Below are 23,989 nucleotides of genomic sequence, written 5' to 3'. Positions count from 1 at the left end.
AAACGACTTGAAATCACACAAAAACAATCCTATCTCATCAGCCAAAAGCAGGCCCACACTTCCCATTGAAATACTAATATGTTTATATTGGTTAAAATTGTTCTTAATTATTGTATTGGGGTTTGTTTTTTTTTGCACTACAAATAAGATATGTGCAGTGTGCATAGGAATTCATTCATGTTTTTTTCAAATTATAATACGGCCCTCCAACAATTTGAGGGACTGTGACCCGGCCCTCTGTTTAAAAACTTTGAGGACCCCTGGACTAGACAATGAGTCCGGACACTGTTTTTAACAAGGAGACACTATGAATTTATATTTTATTTATCTGTTTAGTTTTGTATTATATGTTATGTTTTTAATTTTATTTATGACATTGTAAGCATTGAATTTTGTCCTGTTAACCGCCTTGAGTCGCCTACGGGCTGAGAAAGGCAATATATAAATACAGTAAATAAATAATAAATAAATAAGGGTGTGGCCCTTGGGAAACTATAACTCCCAGGACTGCATAATAAGGTAATGCACCGGGATTGTGGCTCAGCTGGCTGAGTGTCAGCTGCATTAAAGATCACTCTGACCAAAAGGTCATGAGTTCGAAGCCAGCCCGGGCTGGAGTGGGTGTCCAGCCATTGTGTAGCCCATTGTCGACCTTTGCAACCCGAAAGACAGTTGCATCTGTCAAGTAGGAAAAAAAGGGACCACCTTGTGTGGGAGGCTAAATTTAACTAATTTATGAGGCCATAAAGAAAGAAGACTCCGGGGAATGTGGAATGCGGAAGAACTTCATCGGTGTCGTTGATGGACGATGAAAAGCAGCAGCTCCCCTGGCGGCCAGAAAAAAAAAAAAAAAAAAGTTAAATAGCCTTTGTGTGTTAAATGTTGTTTGTCAAACTGGCATTGAATGTTTGCCATATATGTGTTTACTGTGTTTACTGTAATCCGCCCTGAGTCCCCTGCGGGGTGAGAAGGGCGGAATATAAGAACTGTAAATAAATAAATAATGGCGGAACTTTCCCTAACAAGGGTAATTTATAGGGTCCCATCCCCTACGTCCCATCTCGTAATCTACGATCATCCGGGGGAGGCCCTGCTCTCGCTCCCGTCAATTGCACAAATACGGCTGGCGGGGACGAGAGACAGGGCCTTCTCGGCGGTGGCCCCTCACCTATGGAACACACTCCCAAATGAGGTAAGATCTGCTCCCTCCCTCCTGCCTTTTAGAAAGAAATTAAAATCATGGCTTTGGGATCAGGCCTTCGGACAGTAGATGTTTGTAGAATTTAAAGGACATGGACTAGAATGACAATATGACTGGCGAGACTGTTTTTATTGTTTTAATGATTGCTTATGTACTGTCTAATTATGATTTATGTTTAATTGTGGTTTTATTATTGTGGTTGTTATGGTTTGGCATCGTGTCAGTGTCCAATGTATGGCATTGAAGTTTTGTCAGTTATGTGTAAACCAGTTTGAGTCCCCTTAGGGGTGAGAAAAGCAGTATAGAAATACTGTAAATAAATAAATAGATAGATAAATAAATATTTTCCCTTCCCACAAATTGGGGAAATGTTTCATTTTAAACCTGAGAGCAATGAATGCCATCACGTTATAGAATTGGCCAAACATCTGGATCATTACCAAAAATCCTCATCACCTCCTGAAACGTTTGAAAGAATTCTAGTCCCCACGCTTTAAATACGCAAAGAATGCTCTACCCTACACTTGAACCCAACCTAATGTGATGAGTACAATGACTTACCACGTATTAAGTGTGACAGTGGAATTTAGTAAATGTGATGAAGGGGTTAGATAATATTCTTCAAAAGTTAACCCCACAAATCTGACTAAAGGTCCAGGAATGAATTTTCCCTCTCCCAACACTAGAGGGCAAGCACAGGCCCCTTCTAGCCAAAGCCTGCAATTAGCTCTAACACCCAGGGGCGGCTCATCCATTACACAAAGTAAGCAGTCGCAGAACACTTTTTTTTGCCAGGGGCGCAGAGGTGCCTCTGTAAATGCCCCTTGACCACCACTTGAGGAGCGCCCCATCAGCTCACAACAGCCCTAGCAGTCCGGGGGGAGACTCGGCTTTCTTGCCTCGCTGCCGGGCAATCCTCTTCCCAAAGATGCCGGGCCCTTGAGCCTCGCCTTGTCCCTCTCGTTCCTGCTCCACCTGGCCACTGGGTGCGCGAGCAGAGCCGGCACTCAATCGTTCTCCGCGTTCGATCCCTTTCCCATGACCGGCTCCCTTTCCCAATCCCCCGGCATTCCACCCGCCTCCTTTCCTCTCCCCAATCCACGGGTGGGCCAAGGGGTGGAGCCGCCATGCCTGGCCCGCTTCGGGTCTGGAGACGTGTCTGAAGACCCCAACGTGCGCACCAAAAGTTGCCTCTTCTCCTGACTTTCTCTTCAGCCATTGGAACCAAGAGAGAGAGAGAGAGAGAGAGAGCCCCTCCGGCTGGAGGTATCTCCCACCTCCGCTCCCTCCTTTGTTTTTGTGCCTACCTTCAGGAAAGGTAGGCATCTCCACCTCTCTCTCTCTCTCTCTCTCTTGGTCCCAATAGCTGAGGAGAAAGTCAGGTGAAGAGGTGACTTTTGGTGCACATGCCGGGGTCTTCAGGCACGCCTCCGGACCCAAAGCAGGCCAGGCAAGGGAGCAAGTGCGGCAAGTGTAGTTACTGGGATGTATAGTTCACCTACAATCAAAGAGCATTCTGAACTCCACCAATGATGGAATTGAGCCAAATATGGCACACAGAACTCCCACGACAAACAGAATATATATATCAAAAATTGGTTTGGGGGGGGGGCAAAATACTAACATCCTTCTAATATTAGAAATTATTATTATTATTATTATTTGCCTCTCCTTTCCCAACTCTAGTAAAAAAAATTAAAAGGAATGTGTCAGTCCCATGAAACAACTTTTTCTAAAAGGAGTGCTAATGTATTGGTTTTTGCAAGAATGCCCCCAAGCAGCGATAGTATTTTCCTTGTTGAAAGGCCAAATGAAACTGGGTCAGATGCACCCAAAATCTCCAATGTTCTGTTGCTTTGATCATATTTCTACCTCGAAGCCCTGGGACAAGGCCTCAAGGGAAGGTGTGCAAATCTTTGTGTTTACGAAATGGGCCAAGAATGCATCCAAAGCCGCAGAATGGCAAGAGACGCCTCGAAGGCTGAGGCTCAACTCTCCTCTGCCTGGCTGAGTGTTAAAAATTGGGGGAAAGCAAGGCAGAGAGAAAGATAAATACCAGAAGAACAGGTAAGTAGGTAGAGATATAGATATAGATATAGGGCTTGATGAATTAGGTCATAATGGGCCCATGTATTCCAGGATGTAATTTGGACTGTCAGATAGACTCATAGAATCAAAGAATTGGAAGAGACCTCATGGGCCATCCAGTCCAACCCCCTGCCAAGAAGCAGGAATATTGCATTCAAAGCACCCCTGACAGATGGCCATCCAGCCTCTGTTTAAAAGCTTCCAAAGAAGGAGCCTCCACCACACTCCGGGGCAGAGAGTTCCACTGCTGAACGGTTCTCACAGTCAGGAAGTTCTTCCTCATGTTCAGATGGAATCTCCTTTCTTGTAGTTTGAAGCCATTGTTCCGCGTCCTGGTCTCCAAGGAAGCAAAAAACAAGCTTGCTCCCTCCTCCCTGTGGCTTCCTCTCACATATTTATACATGGCTATCATATCTCCTCTCAGCCTTCTCTTCTTCAGGCTAAACATGCCCAGCTCCTTAAGCCGCTCCTCATAGGGCTTGTTCTCCAGACCCTTGATCATTTTAATTGCCCTCCTCTGGACACATTCCAGCTTGTCAATATCTCTCTTGAATTGTGGTGCCCAAAATTGGACACAATATTCCAGGTGTGGTCTAACCAAAGCGGAATAGAGGGAAAGCATTACTTCCCTGGACCTAGACACTATGCTCCCCTTGATGCAGGCCAAAATCCCATTGGCTTTTTTTGCCGCCACATCACATTGTTGGCTCATGTTTAACTTGTTGTCCACGAGGACTCCAAGATCTTTTTCACACGTACTGCTCTCAAACCAGGCATTGTCCCCCATTCTGTATCTTTGCATTTCGTTTTTTTCTGCCTAAGTGGAGAATCTTGCATTTGTCCCTGTTGAACTTCATTTTTTTAGTTTTGGCTCATCTCTCTAATTCCATTTTTGTGCCTTGTGCACTTACGATTCTCAGCTTTCCTCCAGCGAGTTCAAGACAGTTGCATACATGGCACACTCTTCCTGTCAAAAGCAGCAATATGTTTAAGGAAATCTTTTAAAGATCAAGTCAGGGCTGCTGTGGTTTTAGCTATAGATAGGCTTTTAATATTTTTAATACTGTCAATGGGTTGTTGTGAGTTTTTTAGGCTGTATAGCTATGTTCCAGTAGCATTCTCTCCTGGTATTTCGCCTGCATCTATGTGGCAAGCATTTTCAGAGGTTTGTTCAGAGGTCTGTTGGAAATTAGGCAAGTGGGGTGTGTGTGTATCTATATAAATAAAAAGGTAATGTTTGTTTGTGGGATTAGCAGAACTCAAAAACCACTGGACGAATTGACACCAAATTTGGACACAAGACACCTAACAACCCAATGTATGTCCTTCACTCAAAAAGTTGATTTTGTCATTTGGGATTTAGAGTTGTTGGGATTTATAGTTCACCTACAATTAAAGAGCATTCCGAACTCCACAAATGGGTGATTTGAATGCAATATTTCTGCTTCTTGGTAGGGGGAGATTCCATCTGAACATGAGGAAGAACTTCCTGATTGTGAGAGCCATTCAGCAGTGGAACTCTCTGCCCTGGAGCGTGGTGGAGGCTCCTTCTTTGGAAGCTTTTAAACAGAGGCTGGATGGCCATCTGTCAGGGGTGATTTGAATGCAATATTCCTGCTTCTTGGTAGGGGGTTGGACTGGATGGCCCATGAGGTCTCTTCCAACTCTTTGATTCTATGAATGTAAGCAACATGGCCAACTCCGCTCTCCAATGAACTTTACATGCCTCTTGAGAAAAGCCTTCTTTTAACCCCCCGCACTGGAGCTGTACTGACAAACGCCATCGCAACTTACTCGGCAACAACTGGCAGCCAAATCCAAAATGTGCTTCGGACATTCCCCGACCAGCTCTTGAAAAGCAGCTACATCCAAGCCATAATCCTGGTGGGGAGAAGGAGGAGGAATAATTGAGAAATATTACCATTTTCAGGCTTCTGTTTTTTAGCCCAGTTCAGACAAAAAAATAGCACAGATAAGCTCCTAGGTCTGTAGCGTTGAACCTGAACTTGAAGCATTTCACAAGTGCAAACCAGGATGTGCATGGCCAAGCAAGGCCAGAATACGGCCCAAATGACAAAGTTTTATCTAAGGGGCCATAGACACCAACCAGGTAATGTAGTTTCAAATTACTGTATATACTCGAGTATAAGCCGACCCAAATATAAGCCGAGGCACCTAATTTTATCACAAAAAACCTGGGAAAACATATTGACTCGAGTATAAGCCGAGGGTAGTAAATACAGCCACTACAGGTAAATTTCAAAATAAAAATAGATATATATACACTCCAACAGACCTCTGAAGATGCCAGCCACAGATGCAGGCAAAACATCAGGAGAGAATGTTACTGAAACATGGCCATACAGCCTGAAAAAGTCCCAGCATCCCAACAATAAATGCCTTAATAAGAACACAACGGCAATAGCGACACAATCATTGCTAATAGAAAAGGGATGAGCAGGAATGAGATGCAAGACCAGGAAGGAAAACGTCACCTGTGTCCGGGGCAGCTCCTCTGGGTCAGCCGGAATTCTCCCCAAAATCTCACACAAGACGATGCCGAAGGAGAAGACGTCTACCTGTCAAGAGAAGTGCAATGGAGCCTGAAGGAAAGGCAGTTTGGAGCCCACCTGGCAGGCAAAGCAAAGCATGCTGCACTCTGTTCTCACAAACAAGAAACGTTACGCAGTTCTGCTCCCCGGCATGACAGAATTCAAACATTCCTGCATACTTTCCCATATTTTCTCATTTCTGCAGGAGTCTACTGTATACCACGCAGCTTTCGGCAAGTCTACATAGGGACCACCAAACGCAGCAGGGAGGTAAAAGGCACCTGTGCAGACATGCCGAAAATTCAATCAGGAAGGTGCCCACAGACAAGGAAAATGGAACAAGAACACTTCCCCATGGCTGGAGTCGAGCACAAAGCTTAGCAGAAACCTCACAAGGAAAGGCTGTTGAGGGAGGGAGAAAAGAGGAGAAATAGAGGTACCTTCCGGTCATAACGCTCCCCCCGCAGCATTTCGGGGGCCATCCAGAAGGCCGAGCCCACCAAGGAAAGCTTCCTCTCGGGGTCCTTCGCCGCCGGCACCTCCGCCACTTCCTTGGCCAGCCCAAAGTCGGTCACCAGGGCCTCCCGTCCCCTTGAGGTCACGCGGATGAGGCAGTTCTGAGATGCAATGTCAAAATAAGAAGAGAAAGAGAGTGGGTCATAGAAGAGATCTCAGGGGCCATCCATTCCAACCCACCGCCCTTTATTGCTTGTTGGGTCATTTCACTAAGGAAAAAAGCATCTGAAAAGTAAATCAATAACAACAGCATCAGCAGCAGTTTTGGCAGATCAGAAGCTTCTTGAGCACAGCAGTCGAGCGAATGAGTTTCAGCGACACAGAAGCAGAGTCAAGCTTTAAAAGTTGAAAGGAACGACATTTCTAAATAGGAAAGTTAGAGCCTAGCTATCTATCTGAGTTGTTGTGAGTTTTTCAAGCTGTGTGGCTATGTTCCAGTAGCATTCTCTCCTGACATTTCACCTGCATCTGTGGCAAGCACCCTCAGAGGTTTGTTCAGAAATGAGGCAAGTGGAGTGTGTGTGTATATCTGTGGATTAATGTCCAAAATGGGAGAATTAACACTTGTCTGTTTGAAGCAAGTGTGAATGTTGCAATTAGCCAGCTTGATTAGCTTGGAGTAGCCTTGCAGCTGCAAAGACAATAATTGAGGATATTTGCAATCAGTGAGGGTATCTAACTACCTCTCTCTCTCTCTCTCTGGAGACATCTTGTCTCTCTCCATGGTCACAGGAAAGCTTCTTGCCATGTGTACAGAAACTCTAAAGGGTGAAATCGAGAATTTTGGGGTCTTTGCCAGGAGGCAGAGACCAATTAGACTCATCAAAGAGTTCTTTCTTCTGGTGAGACAGAGAAGCACCCAATATTTTTCCCTGATTTTCCCAATGAAAGATCTCACCAAGTTGAAGAAAAGCCATCGAGGTTTATTAGCGATTCAGCTAAAAAGGATGCAGAGCAGCAATCATTCGCCAAGCAGAGCATGAAATGTTACATCAAAACAGCCATTCTTATAGGAAATACAGAGTTGCATGGTTCAAATCTCCCGCCCCTGCCTCCCTGCCGGTCTTCGTTGCTATTGGTCGGTGGGCTAACAGCTGGGAGGCGGACCTCCCGCCTCTTGCACAACAGGGCCAATCAGAAAGCTCCTGCGGTGCGCTGGAGTCAATCAGGAAGCTTCTGCTGCCTTGAGGAGGTGACGAATCAGGAGAGAGAGAGGTGGGCCGAGGAGACACAATGGGACTTATGAATGAATTGTGAAATCAGGAAATGCCGGGAGCCTCACAAGTCTCTATAGAGCCTGCCAGTCAGGCAATCTTACTGTTGTATGATTGGTGTGAGTGAATGTAAACAAGAAAAAAACTGATCTTTTCAGGCGGCAAAACAGGAGGACAAAAGGGACGAAACTGGATGAATGTTCCTTGGTGGATGATTGAATGGGGCAACAGGATGGAAGGGGGATGCTTTTCGAAGGCGCCCCCATCTCCCAATTAGAAATGTAATCAAAGTCTGCCAAGGGGTGTCCTTGCCTTTTGCAGAACTATAAGTTACTATCTCTTATTTTGGGGGGAGGGATGCTCAGCTTCAAGAGGAGGTGTGTCCCTAAGAAGTATCAGTCTAATAAACAAGGAATCGAAGAAAGGGGGGGGGGGGCAGACAAAGAGGGCAATGAATGGAGGACTTTTCCTGCCAGCCAACAGAACTGCCTGTCTGTCTCCTTGTTGAGGACTATAAACTTAGTTCCAACACTGCTAAGAGGAAGACAGCCTTTGAGAATGGAGGCTCCATTTACCAATTCTAACCAATTCTAACTCTCCAGATTCAGTGACTTCCATCCAGATAGGTTGACACTGAGGCTGAAAGGCATCTAAGGAAAGCCCTCCTGAATCTCCCAAACCCGCCTCCCGCTGCTTCCTTCCCTCAAGGCCCAGCCAGATGCCCACAAAGCATATTTTGTCTGAAGCATATTAATAAATAAGAGCAATAAATAGCTCTTGATCTGCTGCTGCTCTTCTCCAAGACAGATCATTCCTATCTGTGGAGGCTAGATTAGATAGCTCTTGGAGTGAGTACCTTGGAGTTGAGGTCCCGGTGGTAGATGTTCTTGGAGTGCAGGTAGACCATCCCTCGGGTGATGTCTGAGGCCAGCTCCACTTTCTCCTTCCAGCTGAGGGGGATGTCTTTGCAGGCCAAGAGCTCCTCCAGGCAACCGCCATTCACATACTGTCATTAAGCAGAGGAGGAGAAGGACAGAGAAAATTCATGGGAAACAGAATGATTTCATTGGTGTCTATTAAATCGCTAGTTATTTACCTTAAGGGCAGTTCAGGCAACGTAGTGTTCGAAGTGAGAATCTAGGCCTGAGATCTCTGGTTCTTGATTCAAGTCAAGCCTTGGTTTTGAATGTAATATATCCTTGTGAAGTTTTCTGTGTTCCTGTTCAAGTTTTTGCTAATTATACTTTCTTGCTTGTGGACTTATGCTGCACCTGTGATTTCTGGCTGTTCCTCATCTTTTGAACTTTATAGACATTGGGATTACTGTTTGTGAAGTCGAACATGACCCCCCCCCCCCCAATAAGAGATAGTAACTTATAGTTTTGCTAAGGGGAAGGACACCAGGCTGGATAATAAGGGTTAAGCCTTGGTCAGTTTGGTGTGTATCATTTAATCAAGGCATAATGCCCTATGTTCATATGTTTACAATAGTAAAGGAAATCCTTTTGACTTCAGAGTTGGGCCACCATTAGGATTTCCGTTTGGCAGACTTTTAAATCATATAACAATGGGGGAAAATATGACCTTAGGAAAGTTCTCTTTTCCTCCAAACCGTTTTTCTTTCAAATATTTCCACTAAGGACATTCACAAAAGTTTCCCCTTTGTTCCCTATCTGATTGTAAGAGGAAAACCCAGATTAAGCCATCAATGCTTATCACAGACCCATCTCAGGACAATAAAGTGGCTTCTCTGGCAGGCCGATCCCTGGACCGATAAGCCTAAGGACATTAAAACTCCATAATCCACTCCAGAATGCATTGTCTCCCTTCATCCCGCCTCCCTCCCTTCTGATTCGCTGGAGCGTCGAGGCAGCAGGAGCCCCGTGAAAGCCCTGTGATTGGCCCTGAAGCATGGGGGACGGTCAGGCCTCCTCCCAGCTGTTTGCACGTCAGCCAATCCCCTTCAAGCTGGGCGGGAGGGGGGAGCGGGAATTTTGAAACTCACCACTCTGTATTTTCTATAAAAATTGCCTTTATTTCTGTAACTACATGCTCTGCTTGGCGAATGATTGCTGCTCTGCATCCTTTTCAGCTGAATCGCTAATAAACCTTGGTGGCACTTCCTTCCACTTGGTGAGACCTTTTATTGGGAAAAATCAGGGATTGGGTGCTTCTCTCTGTCTCACCAGGGTAACGAACTCTTTAAGGAGTCTGATTGGTCTCTGCCTCCTGGCAAAGACCCCTAAATTCCACCTCTATAACATTTGGTTATCACCTGTTGCTGAACCTTTTTGGATTATCTATCTTCCTTTCTAATTCCTGATTTTTATATGATTTTTATATATTTTTACAAGAAACTGATTGCTTTTACTCCTGAACTCTTGTATGGTGTGGTGGTCATAGAGTGCAACAACCAGAATTTTCCCTAGTTTTTCTTCTTTTGGCAGTGGGATCCTGGGGGAGTCCGGGGCCACATGCATCCCACTGGAGTTATTTGACCAAGCCCCCAAATGGAGAGCCTTGTCAACCTGCATTTCCCGGAGAAGCTGAGAGCCTTCTAAACCATCAGCCTCCAGAAGCCAGAAATTCATCACTGGACAGATGGCAAGGCTAGAGAGGATTGGGAAAGAACCATATGGCTACTAGAATACATTCTTTTGTCTGAGACATTAAGAACCATTGCAGTAAAACCATTCCTTACCTCTAGAATTGGGTACAACTTGTCATTCTTGACACAGACCCCAAGGTATCTTTATTGAAAGACACAGAGAGAAAAATAAATCAGTCAGATGCTTCTCTGCCCTGTCTAAAAGGGACAAACTTAGAAAGCAAACCTTAGTTTCTTGCATTAGGGATGGAATACCTAATTTTCAGAGCCCTCTTGGGGAAAATCAGACTTTGCATATCCTCTTCGAAAACGGGTGGGAAATGCCAAGTGCTGGGGGACACCAAGGGCCGTTGAGTCCAAACCCTTGCCACATATGAATCCACACCTGAAAGATGGCCACCCAACCTTGTTTAAAGGCCTCCAAAGAGGAAGCCTTTCCCACGGTGGTTCCCAACCTTTTTTTGACCAGGGACCACTCTCCAACATGAGTACCAAAAGGGTTACAAATCGGTTTTTGGTCAACTTTAGATTCAGTTTGGTTATTTGGGGTGCTGATTCAAAACATTGCATTGGATAGACCTCATCAGTGCTAGTTTCTGATACAGAACATATGCCATTCAGTAGTTGCCATCTGCTTGCTCACAGGAAGCCCACCTTTCTCCTGTACCCTCTGTTTGCTTCAATTGCTGAATGCAAACTGCAGCAAAAATAGACTATGCTCAAGTGTAATGATCTCTCACTCTTACATCAACTGACTCAATAGGAGCAGGCAGGATCTTGTCCTTCCTTATAGAATCATAGAATCAAAGAATCAAAGAGTTGGAAGAGACCTCATGGGCCATCCAGTCCAACCCCATTCTGCCAAGAAGCAGGAATATTGCATTCAGATCACCCCTGACAGATGGTCATCCAGCCTCTGTGTAAAAGCTTCCTCTGTGTAAAAGGAGCCTCCACCACACTCCGGGGCAGAGAGTTCCACTGCTGAACGGCTCTCACAGTCAGGAAGTTCTTTCTCATGTTCAGATGGAATCTCCTCTCTTGTAGTTTGAAGCCATTGTTCCGCATCCTAGTCTCCAGGGAAGCAGAAAATAAGCTTGCTCCCTCCTCCCTGTGGCTTCCTCTCACATCTTTATACATGGCTATCATATCTCCTCTCAGCCTTCTCTTCTTCAGGCGAAACATGCCCAGCTCCTTAAAACGCTCCTCGTAGGGCTTGTTCTCCAGACCCTTGATCATTTTAGTCGCCCTCCTCTGGACACATTCCAGCTTGTCAATATCTCTCTTGAATTTTGGTGCCCAGAATTGGACACAATATTCCAGGTGTGGTCTAACCAAAGCCGAATAGAGCATGGGTAGCATGACTTCCCTAGATCTAGACACTATGCTCCTCTTGATGCAGACCAAAATCCCATTGGCTGTTTTTGCCGCCACATCACATTGTTGGCTCATGTTTAACTTGTTGTCCACGAGAACTCCAAGATCTTTTTCACACGTACTGCTCTCAAGCCAGGCATCGTCCCCCCTTCTGTATCTTTGCATTTCGTTTTTTCTGCCTAAGTGGGGTATCTTGCATTTGTCACTGTTGAACTTATACACCGGGATTGTGGCGCAGCTTGCTGAGTGTCAGCTGCATTAAGATCACTCTGACCAAAAGGTCATGAGTTCGAAGCCAGCCCGGGTCGGAGTGGGTTTCCAAACAATTGTGTAGCCTGTTGTCGACCTTTGCAACCCGAAATATAGTTGCATCTGTCAAGTAGGGAAATAAGGTACCACCTTAAAGTGTGGGGAGGCTAAATTAACTGATTTATGAGGCCATAAAGAAGACTCCAGCAAAGCATTCCAGCGGGGAAGAGTGCGGGGAATGCGGAGGTGCTTCATCAGCGTTGCAGATGGACGATGAAAGCGACAGCAGCCAGAAAACGTTAAATAGCCTCTGTGTATGCCTGTATATGTTTGTATGTCAAAAATTGGCATTGAATGTTTGCCATATATGTGTACACTGTAATCCGCCCTGAGTCCCCTGCGGGGTGAGAAGGGCGGAATATAAAAACTGTAAATAAATAAATAAATATAAGTGCAAGCAAAAGCACACTGCTGCAGTCTCTCCTAAGCTTGCCTTGTTCTTCCTTGCAAATAATTTTTGCTATCTTTATCCTTGGTTTTCATCTCGGAAATGTTGCAATCTAAACGAAGGGCCAAACTGCAAGCAAAGCACTTCTGAATGAAGATTAGGAAGACATGCCTGAAGAAAATAATCTATTCACCATTGGAACAGACTGTCTTGGTGGCACTTCTACTTTTCTGGAGGTTGAATGGGCTATTTCCTGTAGTTGCAAAGGGTTGGATTAGATAGCCCTTGAAGATCCCAGCTCAGTGTTTCTGGGATTCTATTTGTTTTTGTATTGTAGGCTCTTCCACTTCCCAGTCTAGGGAGCAGCTAGGGTATCTATCTATCTATCTATCTATCTATCTATCTATCTATCTACTTATTTATCTATCAGAATGACAGCTGTTTTCTGAAATCCTCTCCCACCTGACGATGTTGGGATGGGAAAGCTTTTGCAGCAAACTGATCTCCCGCACGATCCCTTCCTGGTCTGCGTAGTTCTTATAGATCTTCACCACCATTGGTTTGCAGCTGGAGTTGATTGCAGCAACCTGAAGCAAAATGAAATTGACAGGATATGGGAAACATGCCCTCACAAACATGAAAGGTAATGCTATTTTGCCCTTGACATCTGAGCCTGAAGGGGGTTCTAACTGGCTTCTTTCCTTTCGCTTCTGTGCTTTTCCAAATGGCTTAGAGCAGCGTTTCTCAACCTGGGGAGTCGGGACCCCTGGGGGGGGGTCACGAGGGGGTGTCAGAGGGGTCGCCAAAGACCATCAGAAAACACAAAATTGTCTGTTGGTCATGAAGGTTCTGTGTGGGAAGTTTGGCCCAATTCTATAGTTGGTGGGGTTCTTTGATTATAAATCCCAGTAACTACAACCCCCAAAAGTCAAGTCTATTTTCCCCAAACTCCCCCAGTGTTCACATTTGGGCATACTGAGTATTTGTACCAAGTTTGGTCCAAATCCATCACTGTTTGAATCCACAGTGCTCTCTGGATGTAGGTGAACTACAACTCCAAAACTCAAGGTCCACCAAACCCTTCCAATATTTTCTGTTGGTCGTGAAAGTTCTGTGTGCCAAGTCTGGTTCAATTCCATCGCTGGTGGAGTTCAGAATGCTCTTTGATTGTAGGTGAACTATAAATCCCAGCATCTATAACTCCCAAATGACAAAATGACAAAGGCTGAATGGCCATCTGTCAGGGGTGCTTTGATGGTGCTTGTTCTGGCTGCCAGAAGGAGTCCAGACTGGGGCCCCTTTTACAATGTCATATAATCTAGAAGATCATGGCATTATCTTCTTTGAACTGGATTATATGAGTTTACACTGCCAGATAATCCAGTTCAAAGAAGATAATCTGGATTTTTACTATATAGAATCTGGATTCTATGTAGTTTGATGGGGTACTAGCACTGTGGCGGGCTTTGTGAAGACTACATCTCCTGTGATTATATAACATTGAGCCATAGTAGTTCAAGTGGTGTCAAACCGATGGTTTTTTAATCCTGTCAGGAGCGACTTGAGAAACTGGAAGTTGCCTCTGGTGTGAGAGAATTGGCCGCCTGCAGAGACGCTGCCCGGGGATGCTCGGATGTGTTACCATCTTGTGGGGGGCTTCTCTCATGTCCCCTCATGGGAAGCTGGAGCTGACAGACAGGAACATTTTGCAGGTTTGAACCACTGACCTTCAGATCAGCAGTCCAGCTGGCACAAGGGTTTAACTCATTGCGCCACCGTGGCTCCTTTGTCAAACTGATTATCAAAGTAGATAATCCAGATTATCTGCTTTGAACTGGATTGTGTGAGTCCATACTGCCATATAAACCAGTTCAAAGCAGATTGTCTGGATTTTATATGGCAGTACAGTGGAAACATTAATCTTAGGAGGAACTATTTGGGGGTATGGAATAGGGTTCAAGTTCTTCAAAGTTCACACTGAAATGCAAACCAGAGTCACTGTTCCCATCAACACAGAAGCAGGTGATCCCCGCCACTTCCTGAAGCAGACTACGCCCTTCTAATCTTCGCACGGAGCCAGACATAAGCAGACATAAAAGCACCGGCAGGTTTTCCTCCCCACCGCGCAGCCTATTCAAAAGGTTTGGGAAGGTCACTGTCTCCTTGGCGCTGCTGTTGAAGCCTTGAGCCGTTCTGGCTGGTGCAGGTTGGGTGACTCCTGCATGCTACCAGGAAGGAGGGAGGCCCTATGTGGAAACACTCCCTCTTCCCTATGGTAAGGTATGGCTCAAAAGGATTTTTAAAAATCCAGCTTGAGAGAAGTTTAAGAATCACTACACTGGCTGGAGCATTCTGGGGGTGGCAGTCCAAAAAGACGAACCCAGAAGGGCCCCCCAGCAAATCCAGGTGCCACAGGCTCTATTTCAATGGGTGGAACTGGCAAAGCCACATGTCTAAGAAAATCCATGGGATCACCACAAGTTTGAAGGCACAGCTTTGCATCTCGTTGCTTGATCTCCCCATCTTCCCACTCCTCCCCACTCCTCTTGGCATCCCTCCAGCAACAGCGAGGGTATCCCTCTGGGCAGCTAAATCAGGAAATCCCAACTGGATGGCCCCCCACGAGGGTCTTCCTCCAGGGGCAAACCAAGAATGGGCAACCTGGAAGTTCCTGAATAGACTCAGAGCGGAGTGGGCAAATCAAAAGACAACCTGGAAAAAAGGCACTACCTAAAAGAATCCCATACTTTGTGTGACTGTGGAGCAGAACAGACAACTCCGCATCTGTATGCTTGTCCATTGTGCCCTGCCTCATGTACAGAGGAGGAATTGTTGGAGGCTACAGACAATGCCGTTGCTGTTGCCCATTTTTGGTCAAAAGATATTTAGCCACCTGCACACCTATTTTTATCAGTTTTATACTAATTTATGCAATGCTTTTGATACGAAATAAATAAATCTTCCCAGCTTCCTCTCTCGCATGCCTTCAGCCTCCAACATAGCGGCTGATAGGAGAGATAATACCAAGAGCGGTCCTTTGTAGAGGCAGAAAAGTACGTTTTTATTTCCAGCTGAGACCCTGGCATGGAATCAACTCCAAAAGCAAACCAGAGTGAGGGTAAAGGCATTGACTTTCCCTTTTATACATATTCAGATGCAGGCAAACAAAGAAACGTGCTTCTATGTACGTAATATTTATTATTTATTTATTTTATTTAGGCCATTTCTACCCCGCCCTTCTCACCCCCTGAGGGGCGACTCAGGGCGGCTAACACAGGCAACAATTCAATGCCAACAGTATCAAAACAACCATATAAAACAGCAATATAAATCCATTACATAACAATTGAACAGTGATATTAATTAAAATTACATAGTCACATAGACCAAATCACATAATCACAGGTCATAAAGCCATTTCCAGTTTTCAAACAATCCTATTGTCCGAGTTCAGTGCCTAAAGTGCTGCTGTGCCCACTAGCCAAAGACCACATCTTTAGTTTTTTCCTAAAAGTAAGGAGGGAGGACGCCGATCTAATCTCGTTGGGGAGCGAATTCCATAAGCAGGGGGTCACCACTGAGAAGGCCCTGTCCCTCGCCCCCACCAGACCTGTTTGAGACACTGGTGGGACCGAGAGCAGGGCCTCCCCAGTAGATCTTAAATTACGAGATAGAATGTAGAGAGAGATACGTTCAAATAAGTAAGCTGGGCCGGAGCCATATAGGGTTTTATAGGCCAAGACCAGCACTTTGAATTGTGCTTGGAGGTGGACCGGCAGCCAGTGGAGCTGACGCAGCAGGGGGGTGGTATGCTCCCTATATGGCACTCCAGTGAGTAATCTGGCTGCTGCCCGTTGGACTAGTTGAAGTCTCCGAACAGTCTTCAAAGGCAACCCCACGTAGAGTGCGTTGCAGTAATCTATTCGGGATGTAACCAGAGCATGGACCACCATGGCCAAGTCAGACTTCCCAAGGTACGGGCACAACTGGCGCACAAGCTTTAACTGTGCAAAAGCTCCCCTGGCCACCGCCGAGACCTGGGGTTCCTGGCTCAGCGATGAGTCCAGGATCACTCCCAAGCTGTGAACCTGAGCCTTCAGGGGAAGTGTAACTCTATCCAACACAGGCTGTAACCCTATGCCCCGTTCGGCCTTTCAACCTCTGTCTTGTCTGGATTCAATTTCAATTTGTTAACATGTCGCCTTAAGCATCATAGAAATATCAAATTACAATGTTCCCTCACTATTTCACAGTTTGCTTTACGCAGACTTGCTGTTTCGCATTTTTAAATAAATTTAAATTAATATAAAATATTTACATACAATGGGCTTCGGAGGCTTGCGTGCGGTCCGGGAATCTCTCTGCCCTCCCTGGCCTCCATAGACCCTGGAAGTGCGGAGGTCAGAGATGTGGGAGGCAGGCCTTCCCTGCCGCACCTCGGCCTCCATACTTCTGGCCTCCGCAGACCCTGGAAGTGCGGAGGCCAGAGGCGTGGGAGGCATGGGTAAGGAAGCGCAGGTAAAAAAAAATCTACAAAGTTGGGATGCTATATTAATTTTAATATTTATACATTATACTAAAATATTACTATTAATATAGCGTCCCTATTTTGCGGATTTTCACTTATCGCGGGTGTTTCTGTTCCCAGACCACCCGCGATAAGTGAGGGAACACTGTATATCTTTCTATGAGCAAGGGGCATGTCTCCATATTTGTCCTAAAGAGCAGAGTAGGATTCAGCTTACACAGGCCCAGCGTCCTGACAGGCCTATTTTGACCTGTCAGGAGGGAGGGAGAGAGACTCCTTACTTTTAGAAGTAAAAAGGTATTGCTTGTACTAAGCCAGCAGTTCTCAACCTGGGGGTTGCAACCTCTCGGGGGGTCATCCGGCCATTTTCTGGGGGTCGCAAAGCTGCATTGGCTAGCCACATCCCCCTGCAAGATGGCGGCCGACCCCCCTGAGCCACTGGCACTCCTGTGCATGAAGCCATCCGCCCGTTCCTCACCTCCTTCTGATGGCAGAAGGAGGCGAGCGACGGGCAAGTGGTTCTGCGGGCGGCTAGGCCACGGGCGAGGACATCTGCCTGTCCCTCACCTCCTTCTGATGGCAGAAAGAGGTGAGGGACGGGCGAGTGGTTCCGCGGGCGGCTAGGCCACATGTGAAGCCATCCGCCCTTCCCTCGCCTCCTTCTGATGGCAGAAGGTGGTGAGGGACGGGCGAGTGGCTCCGTGGGCACCCCTTGCCTGTGTTGCTCTCCCGTCGGCAGGCAGGGGTGCGGAGCAGACGGGGCCCTTTGGCACAAGACCTTGCGCCAGGCGCCTCTTGCCTGCATCACTCTCCCACCAGCAGGCAGGGCTGCGGAGCAGGCAAGGGCTCTTCATTGCAGGTGAACTATAAATCCCAGCAACTACATCTCCCAAATGTCAAGGTCTATTTTCCCCAAACTCCACCAGTGTTCACAGTGGAGCATATTGGGTATCCGTGCCAAGTTTGGTCCAGATCCATCATTGTTTGAGTCTGCAATGCTCTCTGGATGAAGGTGAACTACAAAACTCAAGGTCAGTGCTCACCAAACCCTTCCAGTATTTTTCGTTGGTTGTGGGAGTTCCATGTGCCAAGTTTGGTCCAATTCCATCATTGGTGGAGTTCAAAATGCTCTTTAATTGTAGGTGAACTATAAATCCCAGCAACTACACCTCTCAAATGACATAAACAATTTTCCCTCCAACCCCACCAGTATTCAAATTTGGGCATATTGGGTAACGTAAGGTAAAAGTTTTCCCCTGACATTAAGTCCAGTCGTGTCCAACTCTGGGAGTTGGTGCTCAATTTCTAGGCCAAAGAGCCGGTGTTGTCCATAGACACCTCCAAGGTCATGTGGCTGACATGATGGCATGGAGCGCTGTTATTGGGTATTTATGCCAAATTTGGTCCAGTGAATGAAAATACATCCTGCATTTCAGATTTTTACATTATGATTCATAACAGTGACACAATTACAATTAGGAAGTAGCAATAATAATAATTTTATGGTTGGGGGTCACCACAATGTGAGGCATTAAGGGGTCGCGGCATTAGGAAGGTTGAGAACCCCTGTACTAAGCTGTACCAGGACTCTGGAATGTATAGATAACACCCTCCCCCCCCCCCCCCCGTTCTCCTCTCCCTTTCAACACAGATCTCCTTCAGCATCCTTTTGTCCTGTCAGTTGGCCTCCTAATACAGAGAGAACCTGATTTTTCTACATTTCAGTGCTTCTAATGTACACACAATATAAATATCTATATTTCCAATATCTCCACATCACCGACTCGCTCTTGCCTTCCAAATCAGATGGATGTTGACAACCCAGCTGCAGCGGCTCCATAAAATGCCCATTATGCCACTTCTAATGGAAGCAAAATTACCAAGTAACCTTTGCAAATGGCTCTCAGCCCCGCTGGGCGGTTATGGGGCATTGTGTGTTTCTCACAGACACTGACCTTTAATGCCATCTTTGTCTCCCTTCTCTTCCAGGTGCCTTTTTTGTTTTTAAATCGTGGGTTTTGTTAATTCTCCTTCCATTTTGGGGACACACCCAGACTACCAGTCTTGGGAAACTTGGCAAGCTCAAAGCCTGGGGTGTTTTCCTCATGACGTGCCTTTGGGCTCCAGGCCTGGGAGCACTGATGCGTCAGAAGTCACTGAGCATTTAAATCAAGATGCCATTCAGACCCATAAAGTAAAAGGTTAATGGAGGAAGCCGCTGAAGCACAAACATGTTGTCTTTGTATTCTTGTTCCTTTCTGTGTTCACAAACAAACCAGGCGCTTTGAGTTGCAGCAGGAGGGAGGAACTAGATTGAATTCTTACACCAGATTATGCATACCTTCCGACTGGAACATGCGCAACCAAACAATTTCAGAGTGTGATCAACGTAGCAAAAGTTATGGATGAGGGGGGAAAAACATAAGATAGAGCAGTTTGCTTCTACTTGAAATTGGGAGGGAATGTCCCACATGAACTGAGGATATCTCATGAAGTCTTAAGCCCGACCTACACTGCCATATACTGCTTAGCCGGTATAGCACCACCTGACATCCGCTGGGAAGTAGCAGCCAATAGTGAAAGGACCAAGGCAGAGACATCTCCAGCTCATCCCCTGTTTGGGTATCAGCCAGCACGTCAACAACTTAAATCTAGAAATAGTTTTCTAAGATCGACAGAGACACTCGCTGGAACACCTCAGCAAGCAAGAGTCCAAAAGTGGCAGGCTCAAACCCAGAACTTCAACCAATGGCTGATACCAAATGAGAGACTCCCTCCTGGGCACACAGAGGACTGGGCGACTTGGAAGGCGCTGAACAGACTGCGCTCTGGCACCACAAAATGCAGAGCCAACCTTCAGAAATAGGGCTACAAAGTGGAATCCTTGACATGCGAGTGTGGAGAAGAGCAAACCACAGACCACCTGCTTCAATGCACCCTGAGCCCTGCCACATGAACAATGGAAGACCTTCTTGCAGCAACACCAGAAGCACTTCAAGTGGCCAGATACTGGTCAAAGGACATTTAATCAACTACCAAACTTCACAAATTTTGTATTTTGTCTGTTTGTTTGCTTTGTTCTGTTAGAAATGTAATATATTTGACTGGTTGCCCTGACATGACAAATAAATAACTGCCATATAATGCAGTTTCAGAATGCAGATGGCTTGCATTGAACTGGACTATCTGGCAGTGTAGATGATGATGATGATGATGATGATGATAACAGGTAAAGGTTTTCCCCTGGCATTATCCAGTCGTGTCCAACCCTGGGGTGTGGTGCTCATCTCCATTTCTAAGATGAAGAGCCAGCGGTGGTACATGCCACGGTGGTCCAAGCTCTGGTTACATCCCATATAGACTACTGCAACGCTCTCTACGTTGGGTTGCCTCTGAAGACTGCCTGGAAGCTACAACTAGTACAACGAGCGGTAGCCAGATTACTAATGGGAGCGAGGTACAGGGAGCATACTACTCCTCTGTTGCGCCAGCTCCACTGGCTGCCAATCAGCTTCCGAGCACAATTCAAAGTGCTGGTGTTGACCTATAAATCCCTAAATGGCTCTGGCCCAGTTTACCTGTCCGAACGGATTCTCCCCTATGAACCATCAAGGTTGTTAAGATCTTCAGGAGGGACCCTGCTCTCGGTCCCACTGCCTTCGCAATCGCGTTTGGTGGGGACGAGGGACAGGGCCTTTTCGGTGGTGGCCCCTTGGCTTTGGAACTCCCTCCTGATGGAGATTAGATCTACCTCTTCCCTCCTGACGTTTAAAAAGCAGGTAAAAATATGGCTTTGGGATACTGCATTCGCAGAATGATGACTGAGTCAATAACTGCTAACCTTTCTGGCGGATGGCGATGAATTTGTGATTTTTTTGGACGAACTGATTTTTGCTGTCATTTGTATGAATTGTATGTAGTGTGTTTTAATGTATTTTATATTGACGACCTATAATGTTTTTCTTATTGTATTGAATTTTATGTTGTTAGCCAGCCTGAGTCCCTCCCCGGAGGTGAGAAAACTCTAAATATAAAAACTCTAAATAAATAAATAATAAATAGCGTTATCCGTGGACATCTCCAAGGTCATGTGGCCAGCATGATTTCATGGAGCGCTGTTATCTTCCCGCCGGAGCAGTATCTATTGATCTACTCATATTTGCTTATTTTTGAACTGCTAGGTTGGCAGAATCTAACAGCGGGAGCTCACCTCGCTTCCTGGATTTGAACTGGTGACCTTTTGGTCAGCAAGTTCAGCAGTTTAACCCACTATGCCACCGGAGGCTCCTAACAACAACAAAACAACAACAACAACAATATAGTTTATTTATATTCCGCCCTATCTCTCTGAGGGGACTCAGGACGAATTACAGAACACATATACAGCAAACATTCAATGCCGTTATACAATTGGATTATACATTGTCTTTCTTTATTCCTGATTTTTACATCACAGGTAGAGCTAACTTGGCTGCAGTATATCAAATACATAATCCAAAAGAAAATAGAATAAAAGGTGGATTCCTCAGCTTCCACATAGGCCCAAGAAGCAGGCCATGCTCCATGCCCATGGAGAAAGACAGAGAATGGTACTACATAACCGACAACTGGGACTGGACAGGACTGGGAAACAAAGGAGGAGACCCCTCTTTTATAACTTCTTAACATCAAAGGTATTGTCTATGTGAGTTGCAGCACAATTACCTTTATAGACAATACGCAAAGATCCATGCAAATGTTAATTTGGGAGAGGTATAATTTGGGGCTGGGCTTTAGCACAGCAGGTTAACCACCAGCTGCACTAAATTTTGCCAGTTGCAAGATTGACAGACAGTTCATAGCCCGGGTCAGGGTGAGCTCCTGGCCTTTCAATCCAGGTTCTGCCTACCTAGCAGATGGAAAACAGAAATATGAGTAGATAAATAGGTACCACTTTAAGCAGGAACTTATTTAAAAGACACCCATAAGGAAGTGCCAGAAAAACATGCCAATTTATGAACAAAACTCTTTGGCAGGAAAGATGGAGTGACAGCACCACCTTCCTGTGGCCGGAACTGAGCACAGCCTCCAAGATGCTGAAGATGGGAAAGCCTATATATACCTCTATGTACAGTTGTCTGTCGGTGTATAACGGCATTGAATGTTTGCTGTATATGTGTTCTGTGATCCACTCTGAGAAGCGTGAGATATAAATACTGTAAATAAATGAATAAAATAAATAAAACAGACAAGAAGGAAGAGAGCAAAGACAGGACAGAAAGACAAGCCATTTAGGGCACATGCGTGATTGTTAGCTCCCCAACAGAAATTGACAGAAATTGCAAAGGCACAATTGCACAAAGTCACATCATTTTATGCTATTGCTCCCTCAACGTTCTTGTCCCAGGAGTTCTCCCCCCCACCCCCTTGTACGAAGGTTTGTTTATTTCTCTGTCTCTATGAGGTCTCCCTTACAAATAGTTCTGCCCCTTTATCTCACCCTGAATTTTTAAATCATTTTATGTACATGTGGCCCTCTCTCTGTCATTATGTTTTGGTTTCTATGTTTTGTGTATATTGTTTATATGCTTTGATGTTTTATACTTTATTGTTATGGTGTTTATTTTACTGCAATTTGTATTTTTGTATTGTAATTTGTTGTTCGGGTTTTCTCTCCTTCCTTCCTTCCCTCCCTCTTTCCTTCCTTCCCTCTTTTTCTTTCCCTTCTTCTTTCTTCCTCCTCTACCTGTTTCTTTTCTCGCTTCCTTTGCTCTTTGGTTCCATCGTTTCTTGTCCCTTCCTTTCCTCCCTCTTTCTCACTTTCATTCCTTCTCTCCTTCCCTCTTTCACTTTATTTCATTCTCTCCCTCCTTCTCTCCTCTCTTCCTTCTCTCCTCCTTTCCCTCTTTCTCCCCCTCTTTCTCTCCTTCCTTCCTTCCTTCTCTATTTTATCTCCTTCTCTCCTTTCTCTACCCATCTTTCTTTCCTGCCTCCTCTCCTTCCCTCTTTCTCTCCTTCCTTCCTTATCTACCTTTCGTTCTTTCCTTCTTTCTCTCCTTCCCTCCTTCTTTCCCTCCTCTCCTTCCTTCCTTGTCTGCCCTCCTTCTCTCCTCTCTTCCTTCTCTCCTCCTTTCCCTCTTTCTCCCCCTCTTTCTCTCCTTCCTTCCTTCTCTCTTTCCCTCCTTCTCTCCTTCCTTCCTCCTTTCTGTGTATGTGTTTTGTGTGTGTATATGCATATGTGTGTGTATATATATGTGTTTGTGTATATATACACACATTGGACACACATTGGACTTGGTTTTCTGCCAGGGATGGGAGCAGGGTGGCGGTGTGGAGGAGTTGTCTATCTCTCCGTTGCCATGGACCGACCACTTCCTGATCAGATTCAGGCTCACTGCGCCCCCTAACCTCCGCAAGGGTGGAGGACCCATTAAGATGGTCCGCCCCAGGAGGCTTATGGATCCGAACGGATTCCTGACGGCTCTTGGGGATTTTCCCGCCACCTCGGTAGGTGACCATGTCGAGGCCTTGGTCGCTCTCTGGAATGGGGAGATGACCAGGGCAATTGACAGGATCGCTCCGGAACGTCCCCTCTCAAGTAACCGAGCTAAACCAGCTCCTTGGTTCACTGAGGAGCTGGCAGCGATGAAGCGAAGGAAGAGGGAACTAGAGGGCGTGTGGCGCTCGGACCCAAGCGAGCCAAATCGAGCACGGTTTGTGTCCTTTCTAAGGGCATATGCCGCGGCAATAAAAGCCGCAAAGAAAACTTTCTTTGCGGCCACTATTGCGTCTGCAAAAAACCGTCCGGCGGAGCTGTTTCGGATTGTCAGAGGTCTTTTAACTCCCCCTATCTCAGGTGGGAGCCCTGACAACTCGGCCACGCGCTGTGAAGCATTTGCTCGGTTCTTTGCAGACAAAGTCGCTTTGATCCGCTCTGGGCTGGACGCCACATTAAATGCAGTCTCTGTGGATGTGACACAAGCACCTGCTTGTCCTATTTTGATGGATTCTTTTCAGTTTGTGAAACCCGAGGATGTGGACAAGATACTTGGAGGAATGAGGCCCACCACGTCCATCCTAGACCCCTGCCCATCCTGGCTTCTGAAAGAGGCCAGAGGGGGATTGGCTGAGTGGGTAACGGTGGTGGTTAGTGCCTCCCTTCGGGAAGGCACGATTCCAGCGAGCCTAAAACAGGCTATTATAAAGCCGCTGTTGAAGAAACCATCACTGGA

General features: G+C 46.0%; 1 protein-coding gene across 1 annotated transcript in view; it reads right to left on the bottom strand.

Moving 5' to 3' along the window:
• Nucleotides 1-23,989, bottom strand: part of LOC132763597 (dual specificity testis-specific protein kinase 1-like) — a 38,600-nt gene that overhangs the window by 4,426 nt on the left and 10,185 nt on the right. Inside the window, exons 3-8 of the mRNA XM_060757226.2 lie at nt 12,713-12,837; nt 10,273-10,321; nt 8,428-8,577; nt 6,282-6,458; nt 5,785-5,868; nt 5,084-5,170 (exon numbers count right to left, since the gene is read on the bottom strand). Of these exons, the coding sequence (XP_060613209.2) occupies nt 5,084-5,170; nt 5,785-5,868; nt 6,282-6,458; nt 8,428-8,577; nt 10,273-10,321; nt 12,713-12,837 (672 nt within the window). The remainder of the gene's footprint in view (nt 1-5,083; nt 5,171-5,784; nt 5,869-6,281; nt 6,459-8,427; nt 8,578-10,272; nt 10,322-12,712; nt 12,838-23,989) is intronic.

This window comes from Anolis sagrei, chromosome 11, assembly GCF_037176765.1.
Source record: "Anolis sagrei isolate rAnoSag1 chromosome 11, rAnoSag1.mat, whole genome shotgun sequence".
NCBI lineage: Eukaryota > Metazoa > Chordata > Lepidosauria > Squamata > Dactyloidae > Anolis > Anolis sagrei.
The sequence above is the reverse complement of the archived record's forward strand: the minus strand, read 5'-3'. Positions and strand labels throughout refer to the sequence as shown.